The following is a 27,960-nucleotide window of genomic DNA, read 5'->3' as shown; positions in this document are numbered from 1 at the left end:
TTAATGGGCTTCAAAAATAGTATGAGCAAGAGATGGCAAAATTAAAATTTGATAGAGAAGATGATCCATACACTGAGAAGGGAAGATTTGTTCCCCACCAACTGTGGGGCAGCCTACAGACAGTGCACTGGCGCTAGTGAATGAGGGAAACCAACAATTCTCCCAAGCACATCCCACGTGCATTCAGTTCTTCCTGCTACCACTGGCAGCAGGTTTTAACTCCTCTCCTTAAGCAGCCTCTTGGGCTATGGTCAGTGGATTGCGTGTAACTCAAGTGTTCCAAGTCATTTCCAGAATGCCAGAGTGGGTGAGGTAGTGGGGTGGGTTGATGGAGTAAGTTACGAAAGTTAATAACAGGGAAAGGGCCAAATGAACTGACTGTCTGAAACAATCATGATGTGATCCCTCAAGGAAGGTAAGAGTTTGAAGGGCAGGAAAACAAGGAGAGATATGCTTATCCACACATCCCTCCCAGAGGCTGAGGCTGGAACAAGGGCTCTGAGCCCTGCCGTCCCCCTGCTGCCAGCAAATTAACTGGGAAATCCATGTGCACAGGGCCTTTGTATGATGCCCCTGCCTGCTCAAGTCAGAGATTGGTAGCTACCTGTGAGCAGATAGGATGCCCGTGTAACTAAACTGTTTCAGTATCTAAGAGACAACAAGGCAAAGCAAATGAACCACAGTAGTGAATTGAAAAGACTACTGTCTTTCAAGGTACAAGGCTGGAAAGCAACACATGCACTTTATGTCATCACAGTAACCAAAACACCCTTTGTGTCTGCTGAGTGTCTTCTCAAGGCAGCTATTTCTTTAAGTCCTTTAAAACACTCTGCAAGCCTCCACTGTAAAATGAGAGGTAAGATCTCTCTTGTTTCCACAATGAGGAAATTCTAACACTCAATTTCCTTTATACTGGAAGGCTCCTTGGATTCCGAGAAGCTCAAATTGTTTGCATTTTTTTCCCCAGCTCTGCCACAAGACTCCAGAGTTGCATATTGCTTGCTCAGGTAGCAAAGAATACGCTGTTCCAGTACACACTTCTAAAATGAACATGACAGGGACCTCACAGTCAATACTTAATTAAGTGCATAACTGATTTCTCTTCCTAGCAAGCCATCTCTGTACATTGAACTTGGGAATTGTTGTGTTAAAAACAGAATATTATTATGTAAGAAAATTGTATCATAATCACAAAAGCCACAGTGATTGAAATTACTATCAGAAACCTCTGAGTAGTACAAGATATTAGGAAGAGGCCATGTTAACTGTCCTTAACTACGCTGCCCTTCTAGATTGCACTGATCATCTTTGAGAAGTACACAGTTGCCCAGTTGCTTGACTCTCTCACCAGAAGATGTGGTCTTTAGGCTTGATTTATCACGTGCAGTACATTACATCGATCACAATACTATTTGCTTTCAGCAATTCACTGAATTTGAGCCTATGTAAAATGTCGCCAACATCTAATGCCATCTAAAGCCTAACACTCTTCATTGCCAACATATTTTAGAACCAAGTAATGTATGAGCTGGAACAACTACTGCATTTTACTTGGAAAAATTATCTGGAAAACTTTTCGGTCTAAATTATGTTTAATTGCCTCAATCTCTCTTATTGCTCTGGGACAAGCTCTCCTCTGCAGCACTGACCTAGCTAACACTGTTTCTTCTCCTCCATAATCACATTGCAGTTCATAGAACTGCAGACAGCTACCAAGTTCCTTTTTTTTTTTTTGGTCCAAGCTATAAATGTTTCATTTCTATAATATTTCCCCTTATGTAACTGACATTTTATTCCCTCTTAACAGAACTGAAAACACGAAGTGTCTTCCTGCTCTGTAATACTGTAATATTGTTAACTACTTATTTTCTCTTCAAATGTGCTAAACACTTTTTAATTGGTGACAGAGGGAATGGTAATGATGGACTTGTGCTAGCCTGTCTTTTGTCTGCAGAACTACACATTCCAGATCAAAGGCCCCCATCTTCTTGGTGCGTACCGGTATGGAACAGCAGTGAAAATCTTTGTAACAGGCAGGGAGCCACCTGAGGCCTGTCTCAGCTCAGCTCACCTTACTTGGCCATGGCTAGAGAAGCATCAGCTGGTCCCTGATTTGCAGCAGAATGAAAGAAGGGCTAACACAGTGAGACTACTATGCAAACAGGGAAAATAGTCTAATAAAATACGAACATAAATCCTATATGTTCAGGGAAGTAAATGTCAAATACTGTCACTAAAAACAAGAGTGGATGCAGTGAAATTTACCCCCTACACATTCTACTTATCTGACTTTATTCAGGAAAAAAAAATGGTTGCAGTGAGAGTGTTGTAAGTGTTTGACATATGGCCCACAGAACCCTGTACTAAAAAAAAAACTACATACAAAAAGTCAGAGACAGCTAACTATGAAAAATGTAAACACTAATAGGCTATCCAGCTTGTATGAATGTTCTTTCTGTATCTCCACTGGAAGATTTTCAAAGCAGTAAAATTGAAAAAGGTTGGAAACAACTGATGCAGCAATCCAATCGCAAAGCAAAAGAGCTATCTAGAGCAAGTCATTTGAAATTAAGTTGTGCATTACAATTTATTCTTGCCAGTTCCAACAATGTAGTCAAAACACTTCCCACACAAAAAGCTGGACTCTTGTCGAGCCACCAACAAGAAATGGTGCCATATCAGCAAAGCAAACTGGGCATGCCATCACCCTTTCTCCAGCAGTAATACTCCTGCCAAACAAGAAACAGTGAATTACTCGCATAATATTGGAGAAAATAATTAAATATTATTTCATTTCATCCTAACGCTATGTTTTATTTTTAGCAAACTGTTGTTTACTCTCCAATATTTTTCCTTTGTCCTTTCCCAGTGTGCTCTTGAAATGGATATGGAAATCAACTGCGCTCACAAATAGCAATGTTGTACTTCAGCATTCCCTGAAACCAAAGGCTTGTTTACACCTTGAATTAATTTGTAGTTAACATTTTATGCAGTCACTTTTATTTTACTGTATATCAGAAAGGAACTAATCAAGAAAAACTGCACATGCAAACAAGCTCTAATGTAGGGCAACAAGGCTCTATGGAAAATCTTCCACAGGAGTGGTACCAGAGAGCAGACAGAAGGTGGAGAACTGCAGAGCTTTGCTGTTTCGGAAGCAGAAGTTCATGGGTCATTCAGGTCTCTTGTTCTTATGGCCATTCTTTTTAATTCTCAAGCTAATGGTTATTGGAAGAAGCAGAAGCAGTCTATACCATAGCCACAAGAACATGTCAGTAGAAAATGAAGCATGGAGAAGAAAGTATAATCTGATAGTCTAGTTGCATATTAACATCCCAGCTTCCCTCTCCCCAAAATCCACAGGGTTCCATGTACTGAAAGGATGAGGTATCAATGCCTAGTTAGATAAATTAATTGGTCATCACAAGGTCATCACAAATTTTCCTTTTCTCTTTTGCACAAATGCATGATCTGACATGCCATTTAAACTGGAGTTGAGCTTAGCAGTAATACATGTTATTTAAGAACATCACAGATTTCTGAAAGTAGCTACAAAGCAAAATCTGTTTGGAATTGCTCAGCTTTATGCACGGAGGTTTCTGCATGAGTTGGCAGCTATATTTACATTTTCTATTTATACAGCTACTTACATCCATGTTTTACAAACATGAAGGAATAAACTTTGTAACTGCCTTGTGAAACACATCTCTATTTTGGAACTGACAAGACACACAAAGAAAGGATAAATGCTCTGTCTAGGATCAAGTCAATTAATAGCTAGAATTGATACTTTCAGAGCTGGAGCCTAGCATCTGTGTCTTCTTTGCATATAGAAGCAGTCACTTATCTTCAAATAGTCAGAAGATTGGTCATGTCATTCAAGGTTTTGTACACAACCAAGTTATCCATGTAGCAGCAAAGTGAGCAAAGATTAAAAAACAATGAGTTCAGATCAAATCAAATGCAACCAGAAATCTGCTTGTGTGCTTTTGTAAAAATGCAACCAAAAGAAATGAACAAAAGACCTGAAACAAACTGTATGGTCAGTTCAACTCAGAAAGATAAGTTGATGCAGAGTACAGTGGTTCAAACCCCTATGCTTTAAAATCAGACTTGGGGCATATCTTTCCTTACTGATGCTGTTTTCGTCTACTAGAGTCCAGTGAAGTAAGGGGAAGACTTCAAGTGCCCTGTCCCCCAACAGGCAGCTGGAGCACTTGGCCACAACATGATTCTTTCCCAGTGAGGGACCAGGATAACCCCAGAAAGAGCCCTCTGCCCTAGGGAGATCACTAGGCAATATGGTAAATACCCCTGCTCTCCCACCATACCACTTTTATCTTCTGGTAGGGAGAGTAACTTCCAACCCGCAGACCAAGAAGTTTTATAACAACCTACTGGGCAAATGCTGACTGGTGGATGGGAGACAGTGGGGGTGGAAAGAAGGGAGCTGACCGATTTTGTGAAGGAAGGAGAGGGATGGATGAGAAAAGGTACTGATGAAGCATGCTACAGATCCTATGTCAAGGTTAGATATTCTATGGCACAGCAGCACAGAGCACTGAAAGGAACGGGCTCCTCAATCTGAGGATCATTCTCACAAGTTCTAGCAATGTCCAAACAGATCCACAATGCTTCATTACCTGTTTATTTTGTATTATACATGCTACCAAATGAAAATACATATCAGTTCAGCTGCTGGGAGAACGCATCTTTGTTACAGTTAAGAACAATAATGCACTGCTGAGATTTGGCTTTTATCTGCTACTGCTTTACTAGATCTTTGACTTCTCCCCAGATCTCACTGTGTACCACTTGCTGTGAAACTCTAACAAACGCTCTGTATGACTGGTGTGTCTGGCATCTAATGCCCACTGCAACTAATGTAGCCACGTAAGCAAAATTAATCACTCATGTATTCTCAAGAACTGTCCACACGGTCTGCAGAACACTCAGCGCTGGCCTGAAACCTTCAAGTGCTTGGCAGGCAGCTGTTTAGGAGCCAGGGCTGTAGGACTCAGGCTGGTACAGAAGATGTACTCTGCCTAGAAACAGAAAGTCTCTGGAGTACGGGTGTTCAGATCAGCATCCTGCAAATCACAACTTTGCATGGGTTCAGTCTCTGATTCTATACGATGCCTTCAGATAAGACTTAATTTACTAATTTACTTTAAAATTTCATGTAGTTCATATTAATTTAAAACAAATTGAGTATTTCCATCATACTCATACTTTGCTAGTGGGAATAACATACAATCATCGTCTACACTAATTACAAGACCTCGCTGGGTTCCTTGTTTGTGTCATACTAAAGTCCTGAAAGATTTCAGTGAGTCACTGACCTCTGGTAGCAGCAGTAGCAGGAATACTTTGCACTTGCACAGCACCTTTCATCTCAGAGCACTCCTGAAACACGTGTTCTCCTTATGGCCCTGTGACACACAGGCAGGCATCTGAATACACTTCAAAGCCAGATGAACCGTGGCACAATGAGGTTATGAAACCTGGCCCAAATCCCTCCAAATGCTTGTTCTGAATGTCCAGACAATAACACCCCAAAAATGAGCTTCATAAAGTATTAATCAAAATGTTTAACCCCCTACCAGTTTGCAAATGGCACAGACAGAAGATAAGCTCACTAATTCTTTTTGATACATTATTCATGACTTGTTCTGCTTTTCTGGCAATTTTGTTTTTTTTTTTTTAAGGAAAAACAAAGAGAAATGCATTTAAGTACAAGAAAAAAAAGGTTTGTTTTTTGAACAATTATTGAAAAAAAAAAGAATTAGAATTGAAAATTTGTATCACCTCCTTTATAGTTTGCCTGCCTGATCCCAGCTACTGAACTGCGCTCAGTTCCCTGCAGGACACGAACTCCCCTGTGATCTCAGGAGAAATTGGCAGTTGGGACTCTGCTTGCCTGGGTTCAGTTTCCAAGCAGCTGCATGCCACTGAACACTATGTCTGCATGCCACTGAACACTATGTCTGCATGCCTAATAGTAGTGTAAATAATTTTACCCAGCCAACATCAGCTGAAACTAAAGATTCAGGGCCCGGCTCCACTGTAGTGTGAAAGGATGAAGTACCCCTGTGCTAAGGGACAACTGCAGATAGGTCACTGAGGGTCCAGACACTGCAAAATATTGCCATCTGTCTGATCTCTCCCATGAGCAGCAGACAGTCACCAGCCGTACCTGTAAAGTGTATTTCATCCTGTTGAAGGCTGACTGTGCGCTTCTTAGGAAGTCATTTAAATAAGCTACACCTCACCTCACCCCCTTGGTAACAACGCTAATACAATACATAAACTACAAATTAGGCCATCATGGTATACATGAGCAGCTCTGAAAGTGTGTTACAAAGAAAACTGACGAGGAAAGTAACAGACTTCTGAATGCGTGGGGTTACAGCAGTGCTATTTGCTGGGTTAGTTGTTTGAGGCTGTGCTCCACTCCACCGCATGGGAGCAGTTGATCTATTTCCTTCCAAGCATGTACACTTAACAACATTTTCCATAGAAGTCAGGATTTTTAGTGCAAATCCTGATCTACAGCGCCCAGTGCTTGTAGTGAATCCGGGGATAAGGTTCTAAGAGTGAAATGCTCTTGCCAGCAGAATGAAGGGACTAACCTCTCTTCTGGTGGCGTCAGGCTCTTTGGATAAACGCTCTGTCCTCTGTATTTGTGGGTGTACATAGAGATAAGTAAATAAACACAAACCTGCACGTGCATGCATACACACAAACACTCTGTTTCTGCAGAAAAGGGAATAGGAAGCAAAATATTTGGGATTATTTTCCTGAAGGCCTTTTTCTCAGAATAAAATTTCCTAAAAGATATGCAATTTACCCTACCGTACATCAGGATTACTTTTTTTAGTAGAAAAGATATCAGGTATTTGTCTAAGAAGGTTCCATGAGGTGAACAGACGAGGTCAGATGACCGAACTGGAATAGCTCTGTAATACAGCCTTGGCATGAAGTGCCGCTGGGTCCCAGGGTCACCGGGAGGCTCTTCTCTGGCTGCAGTGGTGCTGAGCAAACTGCAGGAGATGAGCCTGCCAGCTTTCATGAGCACTGCTCCAGCATTTTTTACTTCCTACCAACTAAACAAAATTGTCAAAGAAAACACATGGTATAGGACAAGGATGACAGTCACGAAATATGTTCTGCAAGTGCTCTGTATCCCTTAAAGTTGCAAGAAATTCAGAGACAGCAACATTAACAACTATCTGGCAGCTTCCTACTGATGTTGGCTGTTGAACAAAAATACTCGACACCTAGAAAAGTCCCTCTGCTAAAAAAAAAAGACCGAGATTCTCTTTGTTTTGCACTCTTCAGTCCCAGGCTAATACTGTTAGGTTTTGTTACAAAGGCTGTGCTTTGAATACTTCTTCCAAATACCCTTCCCGCTTGAGAGAGCAATGTATGAATACAACATATCAAAAAGGTTTCTGACTTACGATATTTTTAAACACCTTTTCCACTCTGCTCACACAACGTGCATTCTCTGCCTCATTTTGGCAGTCATCTGTTACTTCTGATCTCTAGTTCTCCTGTTTCTTTTACAGTACTGTCCGGAGGGGTTCGCTTTACTTCGTGATAATTTGACTGCCATTATCATTCCTAGAAATCTTTTTTATCCAAAGCGTACATTCACTGAGGGACGTACCGGAGCCCTTTCAGAGCTATCAGTTGGCACACCCATTCTTTTATGTGGCTTCCTTTCAGGCCTGTTATTAAGATTATTACAGTTTTGGAGAGCAGAAAGGTGACCGGCTCAGGAAGCCAATGTATTTTCAGCGACGCAAGTCCTAATGTCCTATGGGTGTTAAAAACACTGCATGTAATACATGTAAAACTTCAAGTACGTATGCAATTACTGTCCTATTGACAGTAAGAGGATTTCTTCTGACCTGGAGTGACTTTGTCCCTGCCTCAGTTTCCTGATTTCCATGTAGGTAAGCTCCCACTGGGCCGGTACGAAATGCCTCTTTCCAGCTCCCACTGCTGATCACAGGTTTTCCTCAGCAGTCTCGCTACTTGCTAGATTTTTCCCTCTTTAATTAAACACCTACCCGGTCACCCATCTCAGAAATAGGTACCCTAACACCCCCAGAAGGCCAGTCTCAACCTATGCCACGGCTATCGAACAAAAACTACTTTCTGAGATGTTCTGTGCACACCGCTGTAAAAGATAGATAAGATAGATAAGTACCATCCACATAGTAACATCCCTGCTGTGTAACTCATTCCAGATCAGATAGAAGAGCCCTCACTTATACAACAGCAGCCTTTTGTTTGCTATTTTTTCATATTCCAGTCCAGAGCATACCGAAGATGGGATGTTTCTAACGGGTTGACGTGGGTTTTGAATCAAGCTGACCTTGTATGAATTAAACTGTATACAGGCACCTGTCACATGGCATTTGCTGAACGAACTATTTTCAATTTAACTTCTGTTGTATGCTATTTATGTGGCGCAGTTATTAGCATTTAAGTCACCATTTCCCTTGTTGCTTCTACCTTTTCTTTTTTTCCCTAAGCATGACTTACAAAAGACTGGTTTAGTAGGAAGGTACACAGTCGTTAGAGAAGGATGGAACTGCATTTTTTTTCATATCACGGCTTATTTAAATTTAAAGGACTAGGAAGCAAAATGAGATTCAGATAACCACAGTAAACACATGATAACTGTTTTTTTTTTTTTTTTTTTTTTTTCCTACTGTAATACGCATCCTTTGATTTTCCTCTTCATAAACAGGTGAAAGTATGCATTAGTTTTCTGGTATCTTTGCTTATGGAGTATGGGAGCAGGTGCCTACTCTGGTTAGAAACCAAGAGCTTCTGAGCAAAACTGAGTGATCTGGGGCAAGGAGAAAAGCTGTATGGGATGCAATACTTATTGTGGCTGCCCAGTTTAACATCACGAGAGTACAGCATCCTAATAAAAAGGTGGTGCGAGCCCCTGCATCCCATCCGGACACACGGCTGGGCCCTTACCTGTCATCAACAGCAAACGGAGAGACCACAGAGCTCTCCGCAGCGTGATGTTACAACAGACGAGCATCCTTAATGAAGAGCACGGGCAAAAGAGCAGAGTACGTCAAGAACGAAAGGTAGTAAGCCGGGATCAGGACAGCCCGGGATGCCCCACAACACTCGGGTACCTGAGCAGGGCTGAGGTGCACATACCCGCTAGCTGTCTCAAGCAGGGCCGCGGCCAGCCGGAGCGCAGCAGCGCGCGGTCACCGGCCCGCAGCCCCGCGGCCACCCCCGGGCCGGCCGCCGCCCGCCTGCCCGCCCTCCCCTCGGGACGGCCCCGCGGGGGGACCGCGCCGCTGCGGCAGCGCCGGTCGCGGACGGGGGAAAGGAGCGCGGAACACCCCGAATGCATTATGTAATGTCACGTTATATAATCCTGAAACGCACGGGAGAATTAAAAAGTCCTTCCCCGTCAGCCTGAGGTCGGGGCAGCCCCGGTGCTCTCGGGCTGGCGGCGGGGCGCCGGCCGAGGACAGCGGGGCCCGGCCCGGCTGCGCTTTGCGTCGCGTCCCTTCCCGCTGCGGCCCTGGGGGGAGGGCGGGCGGCGGCGCCTTACCTGCTCCCCGAAGTCGATGGCGATGTTGGTGATGCCCAGAGGGACCAGGAAGCGGATGAGGGGCCAGTAGTTAGTGAGCGCTGGAAATTTCACCATAGTCCCAGCTGCGCGGTGGCCCCAAGCACATCTGCCGCCGCGGGAGACCGCGAGGGAGGACGCCGGGGGGAAGGATGAAAGGGCAGAGGAGGAGGAGGGCGCTGCGTGTCCGTGTGCGGGAGGACGGGAGCGGCGAGGTGGACGCGGAGCCCCGGCCGCCGGGGCCGTCTCTCGCTGCCCGGCGCGGCGCGGTGCGGCGCGGCCCTGCCGGGTGCTGGCTGACGGCGGGCGCTGTGCTGCCGCCTCAGCAAGAGACCCGGGAGATCAAGTCCATCACCGCTGCCCTCCTCCCACACAACAATGATCCGCCGCCGCCGCTGCCGCCGCCGGAAAAAAAAAGAGGAGGGACGCGGCCGCCAGCCTCTTCTGCGGGCAGCGCTGCCATCCTCGGGGCGCGGGGGCAAGGGGAAGGGCGCGGAGAGGGCCCCCCCTCGCCCCGCCTGACGCTCGCCGGCGGCAGGGCGACGGCCGCAGCGCCGCGGAGGAAAACACCGCCCTCCCCTCCCCGCCGCCGCCGCCGCCGCGGGGCCGGCGCAGGCCGCGGGGCCGCGGTGCGGGGCCGAACGCCGCCGGGGGCCCGGGCCGGGGCGGCGGGGCGAGGCGGACGGCCGTGCGGTGGGGCCCGGCCGCTCGGCGCCGCTCTCCGCGCCGGGCGCCCGAAACACGTGGGTTTGACACACGCACCGCACACGGTCTGCCTGGCGGAGGCGGAGGGGGAAAGAGCGGCACCGAGCGGCTCCTCCTGACGCCGGAGCGCCGGCGCGATACCCCCAGCCGGGCGGGCTGCCTCAGCCGGGGCTTCTGGGGTCGGCCTGCGCCGCACCGGCACCTGTCAGCCGGCGGGGTGGGGAGGGGGCCCGCGGGCGCTGTGCCCGCTCTACAGCGGCCCAGTCTTGAGGCGGTGGGTCGGGCGCAGGCTGGTTTTCGTTGTCTTTCAATTCTCGCAAGGAGAAGGCCCCAGCGACAGCATCTCAGTACTGTGTGAGAGCCTGGCTTTGCTCGGCATTTCCTTCGTCCTCTGGCTGCGAGTGCCGGGCAGCCCCAGCTCCCTGCATGGCCTGCTGTCACGATGCCTTGTGTGTTTGATGTCAGCCCTCCTCATGCAACTGAGTGCAAACAGAGCTGGGATGGTACAGGGCTGCTGGCTGCTTCATGCCCTGTGCAGGGGTGGAATCGTAGAATCATTAAGGTTGGAAAAGACTTCTAAAACCATCGAGTCCAACCATTAACCCACCACTACCGTGCCTGCTCAACCATGTCCACCCATGCCACATCTCCACATTTCTTGAACACTTTCGGAGTTGATGACTCCAACACCTCTCTGGGCAGCCTATTCCAGCAGCTCATCACTCTTTCTGAGAAGAAATTCTTCCTAATACCCACCCTGAACTTCCCCTGGCACAACTTGAGGCCATTTCCTCTCATCTCTTATTGCTGTTACCTGGGAAAAGAGGCCGAACCCCACCTCACCACAACCTTTCAGGGAGTTGTAGAAAGCAGTAAGGTCTCCCCTGATTCCTCTCTAGACTGAACAATCTCAGCTCCTTCAGCTACTCCCCATAAGAATTTTGCTTCAGATCCTCCACTGGTTTCACTGCCCTTCACTGGCCATGCTCCAGGGCCTTGATGTCTTTCTTGTAGTGAGAGGCCCAAAACCGAACACGGTACTGAAGTACTTCTTTACCACCTGGACACACTGCTGGCTGATGTTCACCTGGCTGTTAGCTAACATCCCCAGATCCTTTTACTCTGTGGTACTCATCCAGAGAGAGAAAAGCTGAGTGGGGATCTGTAGCAAGTCCTCAACCAAGGAGATGTCTAGTCCATGGCTTTTCATCTGATAAAGTGCACAAATAAAGGGACAATGTCTGCCAGTATCCTCTGTTCATTTTTCAAAGTCTCTGCCTGAGTTCTGGACAAAAGGAATGTGTTTGAGGCCCAGCCCTGGTCCTTGTAGGCTGAGAGCACACATGGCTTTCCGATCCACAGCGCTGAAAAACTGAGAGGCTCTTTCAGTTCAACAGGTAGGAAGAAAGACACAAAGGCCTTCTAAGAATTTTGCGGAAGTTTCTCAACATTTTAAAACTCACAGGGGGATTTTGTGGTCTCATTACAGTTGAGTAGCATTTAGCTCAATGATGTCACCTTTCACATCTCAAGAAGACAATGGTTAAAAAGAAGGGCTGGCAAAGAGTTCAGGAAGGCCAAGGTCATGTGATGGCTGACATCTGTGTCTGATCTTCAGAGGAGCAAAGCACAGCGGAGGAGTGGTGGGCAGATGTCCTAGCCAAAGCCTTGTGTGAAACATTCACATTAGCAAGAGTCCTTCCATGTGTTTTGGAGAGTCAACAGGAGGTGAGCTCAGAAGATCTGAACAGGCAGATGTGAGGCCATGGGGTGGAGTGACAGCTGACACGGCAAAGCCAGCCACAGCTGCTGCTGGAGGTTTTGTCCCTCCCATGGCTGGAGCTGTCTCACCTCATAGGCCTCATGCTGACACAGGGCACGGCCTTCCTTGTGGGCATGCAGGATTCAACTCAAAATGCTTATGATCTTTGTGAGGATGCAAACATGCCTGTGGATCAATTAACATGCCACAGGCGTGGTGTCATAGGAATGAGGCTGTGTAGCAATGTGAGGCAGGAGAGGACAATAAACTGAGAGTTTGTGTTTGTGTAAGTATTTTTGTACTAACAGCAACATTATCTTCAATAGGAAGGTCCCCTTCTTTGTCCTTTGGTGAGTGTATGGCATGCCCCTGAAGCATAGAGAGTAAATCCTGAGCTCAGTGCCCAGCATGACCTGTGGCAGCATGCATGAGAATGTTTCGTGATTATTTTTCAACGCTGTGGTGAAAAGTACAAACTCGTTTGTTTTCCAAAGAAAGTAAACTGAAAGCTCTGCTCTAGGTAGGTACCTATCTAACCACCTCCAGTTCTTGCTGGAGATTATGAGGCTTTGAAGTAGTGGCTGGTCCATAGGGCCACTTTGAACCAAAGCCATGAATGGGAACACTGAGTCCAACCAAATTGACTGAAGTTAGGCTGAAGTAGAAACTCCAAGGTGGAGGGAAGGGTTCTGTTGCTAGCTGCCTTTTTTCACTTGCTCATGTCAGCTGAGCTGAACTGCCTGCCGGGTTAGACACAGCTTGTGTCTATGCTTATGTGCCAGGCTGCAGATGATGCATGTAGAAGGGCCCTTTCTTTGAAGGAAGTCTCGTGGCTTTTGAAGACGAGATTGGATGTATCTCAAAGCATTAAATCAATATTTGATTCTCTCTCCTGAGATTGCGTTTGGTTTTAGATAACTGTATCACCAGTAACATATTTATTCCTGATAGGACTAGGTCTTACTGTGAGTGAGGTCATTCCTCATTGTCATGGATCTGAGAAAAACTTATAACTGAAATTGTGGAATAACGTTGTTCAGAGCTCTCTACTTTTACATATTTTCTAGTTAAAGTTACTGTTTTGTTTCAGTTCGGAGGGCTTTTTTTTTTTTTAGGGGAAAGAAACCTTTAGTGCTTTTCCTAAATCAGAAAAGAAGTGGCAGAGGAGCCTCCAAACTGCTTGTAAATACGTGATTTTAACTTGCCATCTGGAGTTTTCAGGTGAGCTGATGTTTGAGAACTGCCTCTTCTCACGTCCGGCAAAAACAAACCACCACAAAATTAAAGCTTGCTAAATCAAAACATTTCAGCGCTGCACATGTGGCTCACAGTAATAAAGCATCCATAGTGATTAATTACTTTGTCACAAAATTATGCTCAGGCCTGGAAATTCTGAGACACCTGAGCAATTTAATGGAGTGTGACTGAAGTAGGTCCATTTGGGCATTTATTATGTATTCGTAAGGTAGTTGATACTTTTAAACAGCAGTAGATAGTGGATCAGATCCCTTAAATCTGCTGTTAATTTCCATCTGTTTAGGTTCCTTGAGAGCTCTGCTTAACTTTTTATCTTCCTACTGCCTAAAGATATAGAATAGTTTCACTTTAAGAATGGTTTCCATTTAGCTCATAACCTGCACTGAGATGGCCTGGGAAAATGTTCGCATAGCTGATACTTTCTGAGTTCTAGATATTAACATTATTAAACTTTTTAAATAAACAGTTGGGCTATTTTTTAGGTTTGTCTGTCTGACTTCTCATTCATCTCTTCTGTTTATGGAATGAATGTGGTTCTTGTGTGCTTCTCTTCCAGTCTAGGTCATATTTACAGTCATAAAACATAGTCCATCAGATTCATTACAGAAACAAAAGTGTATTTGGAACCTAAGAACAAGAACAGTTTCTTACATCTTGAAGTCAGTAGTTTGCTCAGCTGATGAGCTGAGGAAATAGGTCATTTTAGCTGTCTTGGGCAAAAAGCAGTGATTACTAATCGTTTCCTTTCTAGCATATTTTCTGTTACGCTACATTTCTTACTCATATACCAAACACTGTCTGTTTGTTTAATGGAATAATAAGACACAGAGAGGACAGCAGGAAATAATTAGACACAATATCTCTACTTTTGATAGAAGAATAATCTAGCTCAGGAATATCTTGAAGCAGGCAGTCAATGGAGATGGAAGTCCATATGGATCATGTATGATCCTGTAATGTATATTATGTTGTGTACTATAATCATCTGCAGAGGATTGTAATATGAATGATGAAACATATCATCAGAAATTTTCCTTATGCCTGGTAGCAACACGTGCCTTTAGCAATATGTGCCTTTAACTTCTGTTTACATAACAGGGTCAAAGTCTGGAGTTGTCTCCGTAGCAGATTGTATGAGGACAGTGCACCTTAGCTTTACTCATGCTGTCAGAAATGCAATGTGCAGGTCAGTGCATGAACTTTAACGTGCCTAAAAATTCACAGTTCTTTCCTGAGTTTAAGGCAGGTTCATCACCTCAGACTACAAGATGGGAATCCTGAGAGGACCCTGTTATGCATCTTGCTTCAGAAAAATGTCCCTATTTCTTTGTTAAGACTATTGCTAACTAGCTGTAAGAAAAAACAAGGCATGTGTTTTTTAGTTTCTGGTCTTCAACTTTCCATTTCCAGTTGGCTATTTAGCTGTCACCTATGCTTTGTGGAGTCACTGGCACTCTTCCAAACCTTACATTCTACCTGGATTTTTTTTTTTTTTTTTTCCCTTACAGTCCAGTGACTGAGAAGCATTCAACATAGAAGAAATTCAGACTAGTGGTTAACAGAATTTGTGAGCCCATTGCTCCGTGGAGGACAGACAAAGTAGGTATCCCAACCTACAGAATTGCCAATGATTCTGATCGCTGAATGGCCTTGGACTGGAAAAGAGTAGATGACAATTGCCCTTTACTGCCCATTATCTGAGAAATTGGAAGGATATCCCTGTGATCATGCTCTGCTTCTGTCCTCAGTTATTCTTCACTCTGCAACATCTGCTTCTTGCAGTCACAAGTTTTAATTTTTAACAGAATCCGGTGCCTATTTCCAGCTATTTATACAACAATAGTTAAAACAATAAGATTGTAATTTCAAAAGGTTGTCAAACTATGACTGTGTGAATTCTCAGAATGTGTGTTTATTTACGGAATCTTTAAGGTTAGATTCTGATTCATATTTTGTGTTGAGCAACAAAAGTGAAAATCATCTACCCACTTACTTTTTTAGGGGACTGGCCAGACCCAAAGGTTGGTTTTTAGGAATCCCCATGACCCAGCTGAAGAACGATGCAGCCCTTCTTCCCTCCGATTCCCTACTGCAGAATGGAAAGAAATATGCTCAGCCTCTTCTTTTCCTGCAGAGCCAATGAAACACATGTACACAACACCTTTTCTTCTTACGTGCAAACTAGGTCTATACAACTGCGGTTACTGTGAGCTCATTCTTCTTCCAAAAAGGCTTCATCTCATGGGGTTAGTAGAACTCACCTTGTCTTCTGGGCACCATGTTCTTGCGCTGTGTGCCTGGCTGTAACTTCTAGGCTATTGCAGTTCATAACCAGAAAGAATACAGAAATGCTGTGGGAGAAGGCCATATATATAACATTCTATTACACAAAGAGATAGAGCTGAAAGAAAAGATCAAAAAGCAGCCAAAGGAGTTAGGGTTGCCAGGCAGACAAATGTCCAAGTAATCAAATTCTAAATTAACTGCAAGCTCAGTGTGAAGAACAAAAATGATCTTTCCCGTTGTCCAATGTCCCCTCCCTAAGGCCAGTCTGCTCTGGCCTCAGCTGGCTTGTCAAGTTAGATGATAAAGACAATGGCCCTGCAGGAAGCCCACGTCTTTCTTTTTTGGCTGACATAAGTGCACTGGGAGCTCCAGGCAGATGTTTCCCAGCTCATGATGCGGGAGAATCTTCCTATTAATACTTAACAAGGCAAGATAAAAAGAATGGCAGTTTTCAGTGTCACAGGGAGACATGGGTCAGTCAGAAGTGCCTAACTCATTTTGCAGGTAAGGGTCACGATGCTGTCCTGTGTCACCCGCAGCAGGAGACCAACACAGAAAGTGCCTTCTACCACAGGACATCAAGTAACGTTTGTTCTGCACACCTTGTCTTCACAGTGGTGTCTGTTCCACAGCTCACTGAGGCTTGCATCATAGGGTAATCCCAGCTGTATGTATGATCTGTGATCCTGGAGTTAGAAACCTTATTATTATTTGGGGTTGTGTCCTGAGTCCAAAATTGTATCTTCTTCTGAGATGACACCAGGCACATGACTCTGCAGCATCTCCAAAATGAGGGAACTGGTAGGAGCAGCTGGTGTTAAGCTGGAGGCTGTCAGCAGGGACGTGCAGCAGTGCCCAGCTGCAGCACCACTAGGGCTACGCTGTGCCATGTCTTAGAAAATTAATCCCAGTGTCTCCTTTCTCAGCACTGGAGTTGCATAAATGCTAATGCAGTATTGCAGGATGCTGTCTGGACCAGGCTCTGCCTGAATTAAAGATTTCTGTCTTTTAAGTGCATGTAGCGTGACATCTGCATTCCTTAGGGACTTCGGTGCTTATGAACCTTGTACACTACAGAGAGGACTGCATTGTCCTTACATCATGCCTGAGGCTCTGGCATTGTTTTACTATCAGAGCGAGGGAAGGAGGAGACAGATCTCCTCTTTAGCTTTCTCATAACCAAAGCAAACATATACAAACGTTGCTTTTTCTCTTCATAGGGGAATTTAAGCCTTTAAACAGAGGGCTTGTGTTGTTGTTGTTGTGTGCAGAGTTTACCTCCAGTAATTTCTATAGTTACTTAGGAGTGTGGATGTGCTACAGGGAGATGAATGGGGCTTTATGCTTATCTGAAATTTGAATTATATTTTTAGCAGTTACAGACATTTAACAGTTTAAAGACATCATACAGTTTATTTAATGGTTATGATTGATGCATTCAAAAGTCTTGAAAGAAATGTAAATAATGATTTGAAAAATATTCTTCTAAAACTTATTTCTAGTTAATAAATTAAAATGCATTCGTGCATTTAATTATCTTTGATTCATCAGGAATTCAGAATCATTTTTATGTATATTTGGGATCTTTGGTCCAAGCATTAGGTCTTTTTCAAGCTATTTACTTTCCTCTAAAACATCTACGTGTAACATTGGTTGTTTTGCTATATAGTAAGCACATAACCTTACCACTATAGGAAGAGTTGCAAAGGTCAATCTTTATGACTATGTATCTTTAAAGTGGTAATCCATATTATACTTTAGCTGTCTATGGAAATTACAGGTATAGTTGAACACCTTTAGCTAACACTTGTAGGAGAAGGTGTTGAATTTCTGTTCCAAACTCTTCTGTTCCACATTCTTTTATGATGTTGAGCTCCGTAATGAGATTAATGGTTGAGAATACATTTAAATGTTTCAGAAATATGCATTTATGAGCTTGTAATAAATCATGCTCCCCAGCTTTCTGCAGGAGGAGGTCATTTTATTCTAAATAAGCATCAAGCCAAGTACAGGTTCTGTATTACTGCAGCAATCATAAAAATAGCCTCTGTGCAGCATGTGTAGTAAAGCAATGAATAATCTAATATATTTGTGAATAGATAGCAATGTGCAAATGCATAAGCATTATTTATTGGTGTTTCTGTGACTAAAATGCTATAGTGTGTGCATGCTTAAAGACAGTATTCCCAAAGTACTCTGGGAGTTAAAAATAACGGTAAGTTTTATCTTTAAAATATACAGTGCTGCTCTTTGACATCTTAGACATTGCTACTGTCTGGTCATCTGATATTTGATAAAATATGCTTATTTTACAGAAATGCTATTTTCTTCCTACTTTCCTTTTACCCTCCGGAAGTTTTAAATAAGGATTTGCTTTTCCTTTTTGGAATGAGCACTTTGTGCTTTTAAGATATGGATGTTGTTAAAGAGGATGTACAAAAATGTTAAAATGCCAAGGTAGCTGATTTATGAAACTATACAAAAACACTTATCAGCTCTTCCATTGCCTTTGTGCCAGACATGAAGTGTTCTACAAACCTGGGGTTGTCCTCATGGAACACATGCTGCAGTAGCAGAAATAGCAGTGTCAATAAAGCCCCTTTTTTTACAGATGAGCACAATAAAGCGTAACTAATGGCTTGTGCAGATTTAGTAGGAGGACTTATCTGTAACTGACGCTGTTCTGATGTATTCAGATTTTTTTTGCTGACTCTAAATGGAAAAAGAAAAAAGAAAAAAAAAGAAGAATTTGCTCACAGACAGAGTGTCCACTCCAACCAATTAGTTTAGAAGTATTTAGAGAAAAGAACTTTGAAACCAAGTATAGTCAGTTATTTGTGTGTGGAAAACATTCTTATGCAAGGTCTCAGAAGTTTATTTTTCATTTATGAATCTTTTTCTATTTGCATCATTTTCTTCTCCTACAAAGAAATAAAGGAAACAACAACAACAAAAACCAGTTTCATCTGAAAGCTGGAAGTATTTCCTCCAAGGTCTGGATATTTCTGATAGAAGAATGCAAGCTGCTCTCACAGTCTAGTTAGTATCTTATATTACTTTTCAGAATGCTTACTACTGAAAAATGGATTGACTCTTGGCCATCTCTCTTCTGTCCTTGCAGGGTGTTTGCCTCTTCCTCAAATAAAGGGAGGGTTGATACTGGGTAGTTAAAGGATGTCTGTTCAACTTTTTTCTCTGATCAGAGAGAAATCTATATGTCCTATTCAAACAAATGTAGTTGGTAGATTAAAGTGCGTGAGTAAATGATAAAAATCTAAAAGCAATTCAACTTCAGCTAATATAAAAATTCCTCTTTAATATGCTACTTATAGCTACCCAAAAGAGTCAGGATGATCAGGTCCTCTGTAAAAGGAAGCTGTGCTGACTGATGAAAGAGAATTCATTTTGCATGACCCTTCGTTACTGAAACTATCTAGTAGCTGACAGATTTCACCAAAAGATCTCTCAGTGATAAATTCTGTATTTTTGATCAAATGTATTTCAACAAATAAAAATGAATTTGAGATTTAAAAAATTTCCACTACTTTATTGCACTTTCTTGCAAATCCAGTATGAGAGGCCCTGTAAGCTTGTTAAAAACATGTAGATATGACTATGCAGAATAACATAACTATATGCACTGTTTCTTCTCTCAGCATTTTTGCTGTCATTCTTTTCTGTAGTTTAAAAGTATTATTATGGAGGGATAGGGAATACTAGGCCAAGTATTGCTCATTGTTTGCATGTGGATACAAAGTACCTTAGGTTCTGCTGGATTCTCTCAGGTTCCCCCAGCTCTCTTATCAATGACATACACCATGGGACCCTCAACAAGTTTGCTCACAACACCAAGCTGAGTGGTGCAGTTGACATGATAGAAGGAAAGAATGCCATCCAGAGGGACCGAGGCATGATCAAAAAGTGGGCACAGGAGAGTCTAATGAGGTTTAACATGGTAAAGTGCAAGGTCTTGGACCTGGGTTAAGGCAATCCCAGATATGAGTGCAAACTGGGAGAAGAACTCACTGAGAGCAGACCTGCAAAGACCTTGGGGGTCTTGGTGGACAAAAAGTTGGACATGAGTCTGTAAGCCTATGAGTCTATGAGCCTACAGTTCTCTCTTGGAGATACACATCCTTAGAGTACACACTGCTCAGCAACAAATAAAGCATTGTTGTGTTATCAACATTATTCTCAATTTAAATCCAAGAAACATGTCCATGCCAGATACTAGTAAGAAAATTAACTCCATCCTAGCCAAAAGCAGGACACTGTCCAAAGCTATAGGAAAAAATCTGTAGTGGGGGAGGCTCATTTTGGTGATGGGTAATGACTTGGAGGTGTTCCCTGGAGGTGTTCAAGGCCAGGTTGGATGGGCCTCTGAGCAACTTGGCCTATTATTAGATATGGAGCTTGGCAGCCCTGCCTGCATCAGGAGGGTTGGAACTTGATGATTCTTGAGGTCTCTTCCAACTCAAGCCATGCTATGATTCTATAATTCTATGACTTGAGACTTTGCTGATTAAGATCAGAGGAGAAAAGATGTGAATGTCTTGAACTGGTAGAATTTTGTTGTGAGTGATCATGGAAAGGTTTTTTATCCTTGTTTGTTAAAGGACAGAAAAAGATTTCATGTTTTAAATGTGGATCATGTGAGGCTGATATCTTCTATCGGTCTCTCCACAAAACAGCTGTAAGCAACAGCCAGTAGTGATGTAGTTAGCAGGAATGGCTAACTAACCAGAAGTAGCAGACAGCTTGGGTACCAAGAACATCACTTTAGTGATGGAATTGTACTGAATTGTACCACTCTGATTGAGCAGATATTGGAGCTGTCAAAACCAAACATTCATCAAAGGTAACAGGGTTACCTCCCTTCCTGCTGAAATGTGCAGAATCTAATTCTTCGTAGAATCATAGAATCATAGAATTGCTCAGGTTGGAAAAGACCTTAAAGATCACAGAGTCCAACTATGACCTAACCGTACTACCCTAACTCTAACAACCCTCTGCTAAATCATATCCCTGAGCACCACATCCAAATGGTTTTTAAACACATCCAGGGATGGTGACTCAACCACCTCCCTCGGGAGCCTATTCCAGTGCTTAACAACCCTTTCTGTAAAGAAGTGTTTCCTGATATCCAACCTAAACTCACCCTGGCACAACATGCGGCCATTTCCCCTCGTCCTGTCGCTTGTCACCAGTGAGAAGAGACCAACCCCGCTTTCACTGTAAGCACCTTTCAGGTATTGGAAGAGAGCAGTAAGGTCTCCCTTCAACCTCCCTCTCCCCAGACTAAACAGCCCCAGTTCCCTCAGCCTCTCCTCATAGGGCATATTCTCCAAGCCCTTTACAAACCTTGTTGCTCTTCTTTGGACCTGCTCCAGCACCTCAATGTTCTTTCTGTACTGAGGTGCCCAAAACTGAACACAGTACTTGAGGTGAGGCCTCACCAATGCCGAGTACAGGGGCAGGATGACTTCCCTAGTCCTGCTCACCACACCATTCCTGATACAAGCCAGGATGCCATTGGCCTTCTTTGCCACCTTCGCACACTGCTGGCTCAGATTCAGCTGACTGTCCATCAGTACACCAAGGTCCCTTTCCATCAGGCAGCTTTCCAGCCACTCCTCCCCAAGCCTGTAGGGTTGTCTGGGGTTGTTGTACCCAAAATGCAGAACCCGACACTTGGCCCTATTGAAACTCATACAGTTTGCCTTGGCCCATTCATCCAGTCTATCCAGGTCCCTCTGTAGTGCCCTTCTCCCCTCAGGCAGATCAACACTCCCTCCCAACTTGGTGTCATCTGTAAACTTAGTCAGGGTGCACTCAATCCTCTCATCAAGATCTGGTCCACCAGGATGGGAAATATCTTTCTAGCCACTCGCTGTGGAAGAAGGCAGACTAAGTCAGGATTTTTGCCAGTCTGCTCTGAAGTATGGCAGTCTGATCTGCTGTTATTTTTTTTAGTTTTTTTCCAAGTTAATTTTTTCCCAGTAAAGTTTGGTTTTCTTGCAAACAGAAAGCAATTCAACATCCTTGAATGCCTATAAGAAACAAGTTGGTTTATCAGATGCTCTTTTGTTCTCCAAATGCCTAGCTGCTAATCCTTAGAGAACTTGAAAGGTTTTCTGATTTTTACTCCTCTGTCAAAAGTTAGTTGAAGATGATCAGGTGGTTTAAAGAGTGTCAGGCAAGGTCAGATGGACTGACTGGCAGAGTGACAGACTGCCTTATATGTTAGGAAATACTTATTCATGCTTACTGTGGCCTGTAACAACTATGCCTTCAGCCTACAAGTTTTACTGGTCTATACAATAGAATAACAACAAAAAAGTATTTTATATCAAATTATTAACTTTCAACTTATATTTCTATAAAAGCAGAATGGACTCATAAGACTTACTAATGTAGACAAAAGACATTTCACTAAGACCTAATATGATATACAAAAGGCACATAAGAAAAGAAACCATGTTCATTGATTGGCTCAGATGAATCACTGGGAGTACAGTGTAAGAATCAATACCATTTGCCTAAAGATTAATCTCCCTGTTAAGTTTAAGTATTGTTTGATTCACAGCATGCCAACTCTCTAAGCAAATTCTTTTAACTTTGAGCTTTGGTAGTGAAAGATGTTATAAATGCAGTGAGTTAATTTGCCATCCCCAATCCTTGTCATATGATCTTACAGCTCTGGGGGTTCACATGTCCTTTGGGTAAACTGATAAGGCTCTGTTATGCGCACTGAACTGAAACTATATGAATAAAGCACAGCCTTTAATGTTTTAGAGTACTGTGTTCTGTATTTTGACAAATTTAGTTGACTCTTAATTATTTATATAGCTCCAGAATGTAAAGTGATTCATTTGATTCATTTCTGCAAAAAGTAATTGCCTTTGCTGCGTGAGAGCAAGTGCTGTTAGTAAGCCTCTGTGACAAATTAAGACCTGTCACCAGCAAGCTGGCAATGGCTGCTTATTTCCACTGGGGGGTATCTTTGTTTCTGTACTGACTTTATATATTTTAGCACAGGAAAATACTCTTTTATCTGTATACGATGTTTTAATTATTCACTTAATAGTTATCATGCTACAGTCACTTCCTTGTGTGTGTTAATTAAGATGACTGGGTGACATAAATGCATTTCTTTGAGATTTCTCTCTGCTGTTAGGGCCCTGCTGCTGATCAGTTCTATGGCATCATCAGTGGGAGTCAGGGTGAACAGACTGAGTGTTTCTCCTGTAGCTATTTTACATAGATTTTCCAGACTTTCAGCATTTCTCCTGAACATGAAAATAGGAGCAAAACTGGCCAAGGACATGTTCCACACTGTGAAACAGCAGTTCCTTACTGTGTTTGATAACCCTAACGTGACAGAAATATCCCTCTGGTAGCTTTGCGCTGACCTTCTGGATTGATGATAAGCAGTTATTTGCAGCATAAAATCTGGGGCTGATCAGTTGCTCATAGTGGTCAGTTGTCCAGAATCTATTTTTGGATTCTGGTTGCTGAGATGTGATTCAGAGGACACTGGTTATTGTGAGGAGATTATGAAGCCTTGGTATTTGTGTATATATAGATAATTCTGAGACAGACTTGCTACCTGATTGCAGAATTTGCCTCCTGAGAATAGATAATATATGTAAGTTTTCAAATGATTAATCCTGAACTCATCATGTTCACATTGTCATTAGAAATGGTGTATAAGTGCCCTGGAAAGACAGCATTGAGAGGAGTCTGAGTTTTTACTTTTGAAAGTCCAGTCCCCCTTACCAGCCAAAGTCATTCTTCGGAAACTGATCTTTATTCTTTCATTCTATCAAGCAGGAGTTTTATTCAAAACAACAACAACAACAAAACCCAAAAAACATTAATATTTTCTTTTCAAGAGTGAATCAAGCTGATACCCAGTTCTCCATTAACTGACTGTAAATCCCTGGTTTTGTTTTAAATACAAAGGTACTTACTAACATGTACTAAACCACTACATCTAATGGGATTTCCTCTTCTGCTGAATGTCAGTGCAGAAATGGTTAGGTCAGTCAGGGACACCAGATTTCATGAAAGAATCATTGTTAAAGCTCCATGTGAAACCTGGAGCTACATTTGAAACTACATTTTTTTGTACATTCTATAATAGGTCTGACAGTTCTAGTGCTATAACAAATAATTGAATTAATCTTGATATTTCTTCCTAGCATTTCTTTCTTCTTCATGCACATTTAGATACGTTTGGAGTACAAGATTGAAAAAAAAGAAACACCACAGATATTTTATATTGATTATTAAGTATATATTGAATTGGATTCCTTCTGGTGCCTCCGGTACTTCAGCAATAGTATAGATTAAACGTTTTTTGCAACTGCTGTCATGTTTGCTGCATTTTTTTTTTTTTTTTTTTGCAAAACACATTTTTGCATTGCATTTTTTGGCCACCTGTTGAGGTAAAGCAGGCAATGCCTTTTGTTTAAAGGTAGTGTAGTCCAGAGGATAGGACACCGAGGTGCTCCCCAAGGGAGGGTCCTCTCTAGTTTCTGAAAATTGAGATCCTTCTTCATGGTCACAGAAGTTGCCCCCAAAAGTGATAGGTTACTAGAAGCTTGGTACAACTGAGGTTTGCAACTACTTTTCTGCTGTTGATTTCTAAAACATCTCTGAGGGGTTTCCCACTTAGGAAAAGATACTTGAGGAATCTAAAAAGAAATAAGCTTGGTTTGTTTATTATGTGTAGCCATTCAGGCTTCTGACTGAAAACTGCTTGAGCACTGTTACACATAATGATAATTCAGAGACTCTTTCTCCTTAAGCACATAGTGTTAAACGGTTCCTGTGTTGTTGCTGCTGGCAGTGCCTGTGGCTGGTCAATGCACAGCATCTGCTTGGGCTGCCGAGCCCTGTTTCTTCTCTGCCTGTGCATGCTGGCACCTTGTTCTCACTCAGTAAAAAAGCTGCTGCAGCATAGAGTCATTTATTTGCTTCACATTGCATAATAAGTGAAAATATTAATGCGCAGCTGCGGAGTAAAATGTAATGTGTTCATTAGCATTAGGAAATTATGAATGCTGATTTCTTTCCATGGTGTATCAGGGCACCAAAGGGCTCCCTTGGTGGGGTGGGTAGTGATGGGCCCTACCTGCCTGTCCTCACCAGGAGCAGGGCACTGGGGGCACCTCCCTGCCACTGCAGCTGGGCTGAGTCCAGGCCATGGTGTGGGCTTGAGACTGGGCCCATCTGAGTGGGGGCTATGGCCAGGCACAGGTGGGTCATGGCCTACAACATGGCAGAAGCTGTAGCTCAGGTAGGAGCCACAGAACAGAGGCTAAGCTCAAATGCGGCTCCCATGGGCAGAAGTCAACCTCACTGTAGTTCTACCACTGTCCCCAGACACAGAACAAAGGAAAGAGACAGCCTACAGCTGCTCTGGCCCTGAGCCCAGGGAGCCAACCCTCCAGGAAAGGCCCTAACAAAGGACTATCCCCTTGACACGGATTTATCAAAGTTAAATTATCTGAGATTGGACAGTTACTTGACATGTTTTGTGACTATTAATTGATAGAATAGAGATTTATATGCAATGCTTATTTTTAATCTTTTACAGATCCCTATTAATCCATCCTGTTTACACATCCACACTCTCAGCAGAAACAGTTCATAGAAATCTGTATGCTGGTTTTCTGTTTTATCTAGGAAGGAAACAGAGATTTGTTGTCTGCCTGCTTTGTTCACAGGGATAACGCTGCTGGAATCCCACGAGCCTGCATCACAAGGCATCTGGGAGTTAGACAAGCCTTGCAGTTAAGCACATTAACGATGATTCCTTTTCTTCAGTCTGGCAGCAGGTGTCCGTAACCAATTCTGAGCTTTGCGAGATGATACTTTATCAAATAAATGTGCTGTCGAAGTTAATTAGTTACTTTTTGTTTTACTATTCACCCACATGATGACAACCTGCCAACAGTGAAAAGTGCTCAGAAAAAAATATCACTTACTGGATTTCATGGACACATGAAAACAGACTTCTGGAAAACAAACACGAAGGCTATATTGGATTTTGCTTCCCTGATTGTTGCTGACAATATAAATGATTAAAAGCTCTTGGAAATTTTGACCATGCTGGCACGTTTCAGGAGTCTGTCATCTGTCTTCATTTGAAGATGTCTCTCACCCTTGCAACGATGCCATGCACGCACAGAAACCTATGAACTGTGTTTGAACTGTGATTATCACAAGACTGACCATTGCTGCCATATATCATTTGTGATGGTATAGAAAAAAACTCTTCTTCAAAACAGTTGGTGAAGCATGCCTTAGTGCTTATCTCATATTCTGTGAACAGGGGTTCATCTACCTACTTGATACCATCTCCAACAAAAACAACACACTGACCATTTATTTCACAACTGCCAAACTGCTTGACAAGTGGTTCAAGACAAACACCTGCGTATTCACGACACTTTGAGCTATCTTCCTAGAGACAGGGACTCTGCCATCACAAGGAATGAAGCAGATAATGTGTATAGGAAAAGTCTCACAATTGAAGCAGGGTGTTTTTTTTTCACTTTCTACCCCAGATATTGACTGAAGACAGGGTTCACTGAAAAAGTCAACAACAGGGTAAAAGACAGCAAATACGTGACAGCAATTGCAAACACAATCGTAGCATTGTAAGGATTACAATGTAAGTTATTTATATCTCAGCAAAATTAAAAAAAATGTAGAAGTGCCATCTTTTTCTATGCAAGTTATTGTACTTGGACAGGATAATTAGTTCATTTTCTTTAGAAATCTGAAAAGTAGCTTATACTAATTATCATCAACAACTGAACTGTTGATGAATTGTGTTGTGCTTTTATCAGCAGGTAAAATCACTTGTACCATTTTACAGTTGTGAAATCTAGATGTTATGTAGAATGCCAACAAAGACTCTGTAATATTGCAAACCCAAGAAGCTATTCCTTGACAAAATACCGTCACATTGATGCAGTTAATGTTAAATAACAGATTTTAGGAAGTTCTGTGTTTTAACATCATTCTATTTCTTTCAGTTTCAGGAAATACCTAGCCAACAAGATGCCTTGATAATATAGTAGTAGGATTCACTGAAAGTTGAGCCCTCAGCTATTTCAGAATCCTTCAGATAATCTGGTCAGAAAACTTCACCATTATTTAAGGTATTTTTTGAACCAATGCTGCTCCAGGAGGCATGTGTACCAACATTTCTTATGTATCACTGGCACATACATTTAGAAGTGATTGGGAAGAGAATCTGGAGAGTTTCTGGCTGTTCTATCAATATTGTACATCAGCTTCCTTTCACTGAACTGAGAGGCCTTTCTGAAGATGGAATTTTTTCCACCCTCCTCCATAGACAGTGGAAATAGATAGGTGTTTCCAAGATATGGCTGAGAAGGACTGTATCATCTCTGTGACTGATACTCATGCTTCACTCTGATGATTGTCTAGGGAGTCTAGCCATGCTAGTCATTGAAGAAGTAGTCACACCTTTCCATTTCTAGCAGGGCATTATACCTACAGTCTAAATCTGGACTTGCTTTTTATTTCTGTTTTTAAATGACAAGTTGTCAGTAAAATCCACTGGGGGAAGAAGCGGAAGGTATGGCATGTCTGCCAATTCCATGAGGGAAATAGACTGGGTTCTACAGTGGATCTCAGTAGTTTGTCACAGCTTCTGGGAAGCAGTCTCAGTCAAGTGGACAACTTCCCACTGCTTTCTTTTCTAATGGGGTAGCCACATCCTCCCCATTTACCCCCAACCTCTTCCCTCCCTTGCAAAACTGCTGTGATAGCATAACCCACAATTACCAGAAGCAAAAACCCATCATTACATTTCCATCAGACTGTGCAAATACTAATTTTAAAACACAGGAAGTCCTTATGTTGTTGCTTACCTACATTCTTTAGGAAGAAAACAGGCAGACAGGGATTAAAAAATAGGTGACGGCTGCTACTGTCATGACAAGCTTCAATTCTGTACCAGTAGCTTTCAAAATGAAAGACAGCTATATTCTCCTGCCTTTTCCTAAATGGTGAGGTAACTGTATGTGGTCATAACTGGGCTCCTCCAAAACAAACTGCAAATTTTGTTCTGCAGATTCAGTACAAAATAAATAAATAAATGCATTTAGAGATCCTACCAGTTATTTCGTCAGTTATGGTAGTTATCTACATGTCCCATTAATGTTCAGCGCTGACATACTAAGTCAACATTTTGCAGGTAAAGCGAATGCTTTCTCTGCAGGGTACTTATTTCTCTCCTAGTTTTTTGGTGTTTTTTTTTTTTTTAAACAAAAACTTCCTTTGCAGA

General features: G+C 42.8%; 2 protein-coding genes and 2 long non-coding RNA genes across 5 annotated transcripts in view; 2 read left to right on the top strand and 2 right to left on the bottom strand.

The window, feature by feature from the left end:
• ANKH (ANKH inorganic pyrophosphate transport regulator) overlaps positions 1–9,867 on the bottom strand; it is a 100,325-nt gene extending 90,458 nt beyond the window's left edge. Inside the window, exon 1 of one of the 2 annotated variants that reach the window (NM_001012562.2) lies at positions 9,602–9,867. In NM_001012562.2, coding sequence (NP_001012580.2) covers positions 9,602–9,697 — 96 coding nt within the window. In that variant the 5' untranslated portion in view covers positions 9,698–9,867. Of the gene's footprint in view, positions 1–9,003; positions 9,279–9,601 lie in introns of those variants that run through there. The other variant, XM_046924434.1, reaches the window with a different exon arrangement.
• On the bottom strand, positions 1,460–6,598 carry LOC112531786. Its single transcript, XR_003073796.3, has 2 exons — positions 5,343–6,598; positions 1,460–2,729 (listed from the first exon to the last, which is right to left on the bottom strand). It is a non-coding gene; the product is annotated as an uncharacterized LOC112531786 (long non-coding RNA).
• On the top strand, positions 9,281–12,544 carry LOC121113073 (translation initiation factor IF-2-like). The gene has a single exon (XM_040695753.2). The coding sequence runs from the start codon at positions 9,772–9,774 to the stop codon at positions 10,441–10,443; it is 672 nt and encodes a 223-aa protein (XP_040551687.1). The 5' UTR covers positions 9,281–9,771; the 3' UTR covers positions 10,444–12,544.
• Positions 9,281–18,748, top strand: LOC124418228. The gene is made up of 4 exons (XR_006937071.1): positions 9,281–9,400; positions 13,202–14,529; positions 14,852–14,942; positions 15,345–18,748. It is a non-coding gene; the product is annotated as an uncharacterized LOC124418228 (long non-coding RNA).
• The last annotated feature ends 9,212 nt before the right edge of the window (positions 18,749–27,960 follow it).

This window comes from Gallus gallus, chromosome 2 (genome assembly GCF_016699485.2).
Source record: "Gallus gallus isolate bGalGal1 chromosome 2, bGalGal1.mat.broiler.GRCg7b, whole genome shotgun sequence".
Classification (NCBI taxonomy): domain Eukaryota; kingdom Metazoa; phylum Chordata; class Aves; order Galliformes; family Phasianidae; genus Gallus; species Gallus gallus.
The sequence above is the reverse complement of the archived record's forward strand: the minus strand, read 5'-3'. Positions and strand labels throughout refer to the sequence as shown.

Excerpts from the sequence above, each read along its gene's own strand:
- LOC121113073 (XM_040695753.2), top strand. The coding sequence starts at position 9,772 with ATGAAAGGGCAGAGGAGGAGGAGGGCGCTGCGTGTCCGTGTGCGGGAG.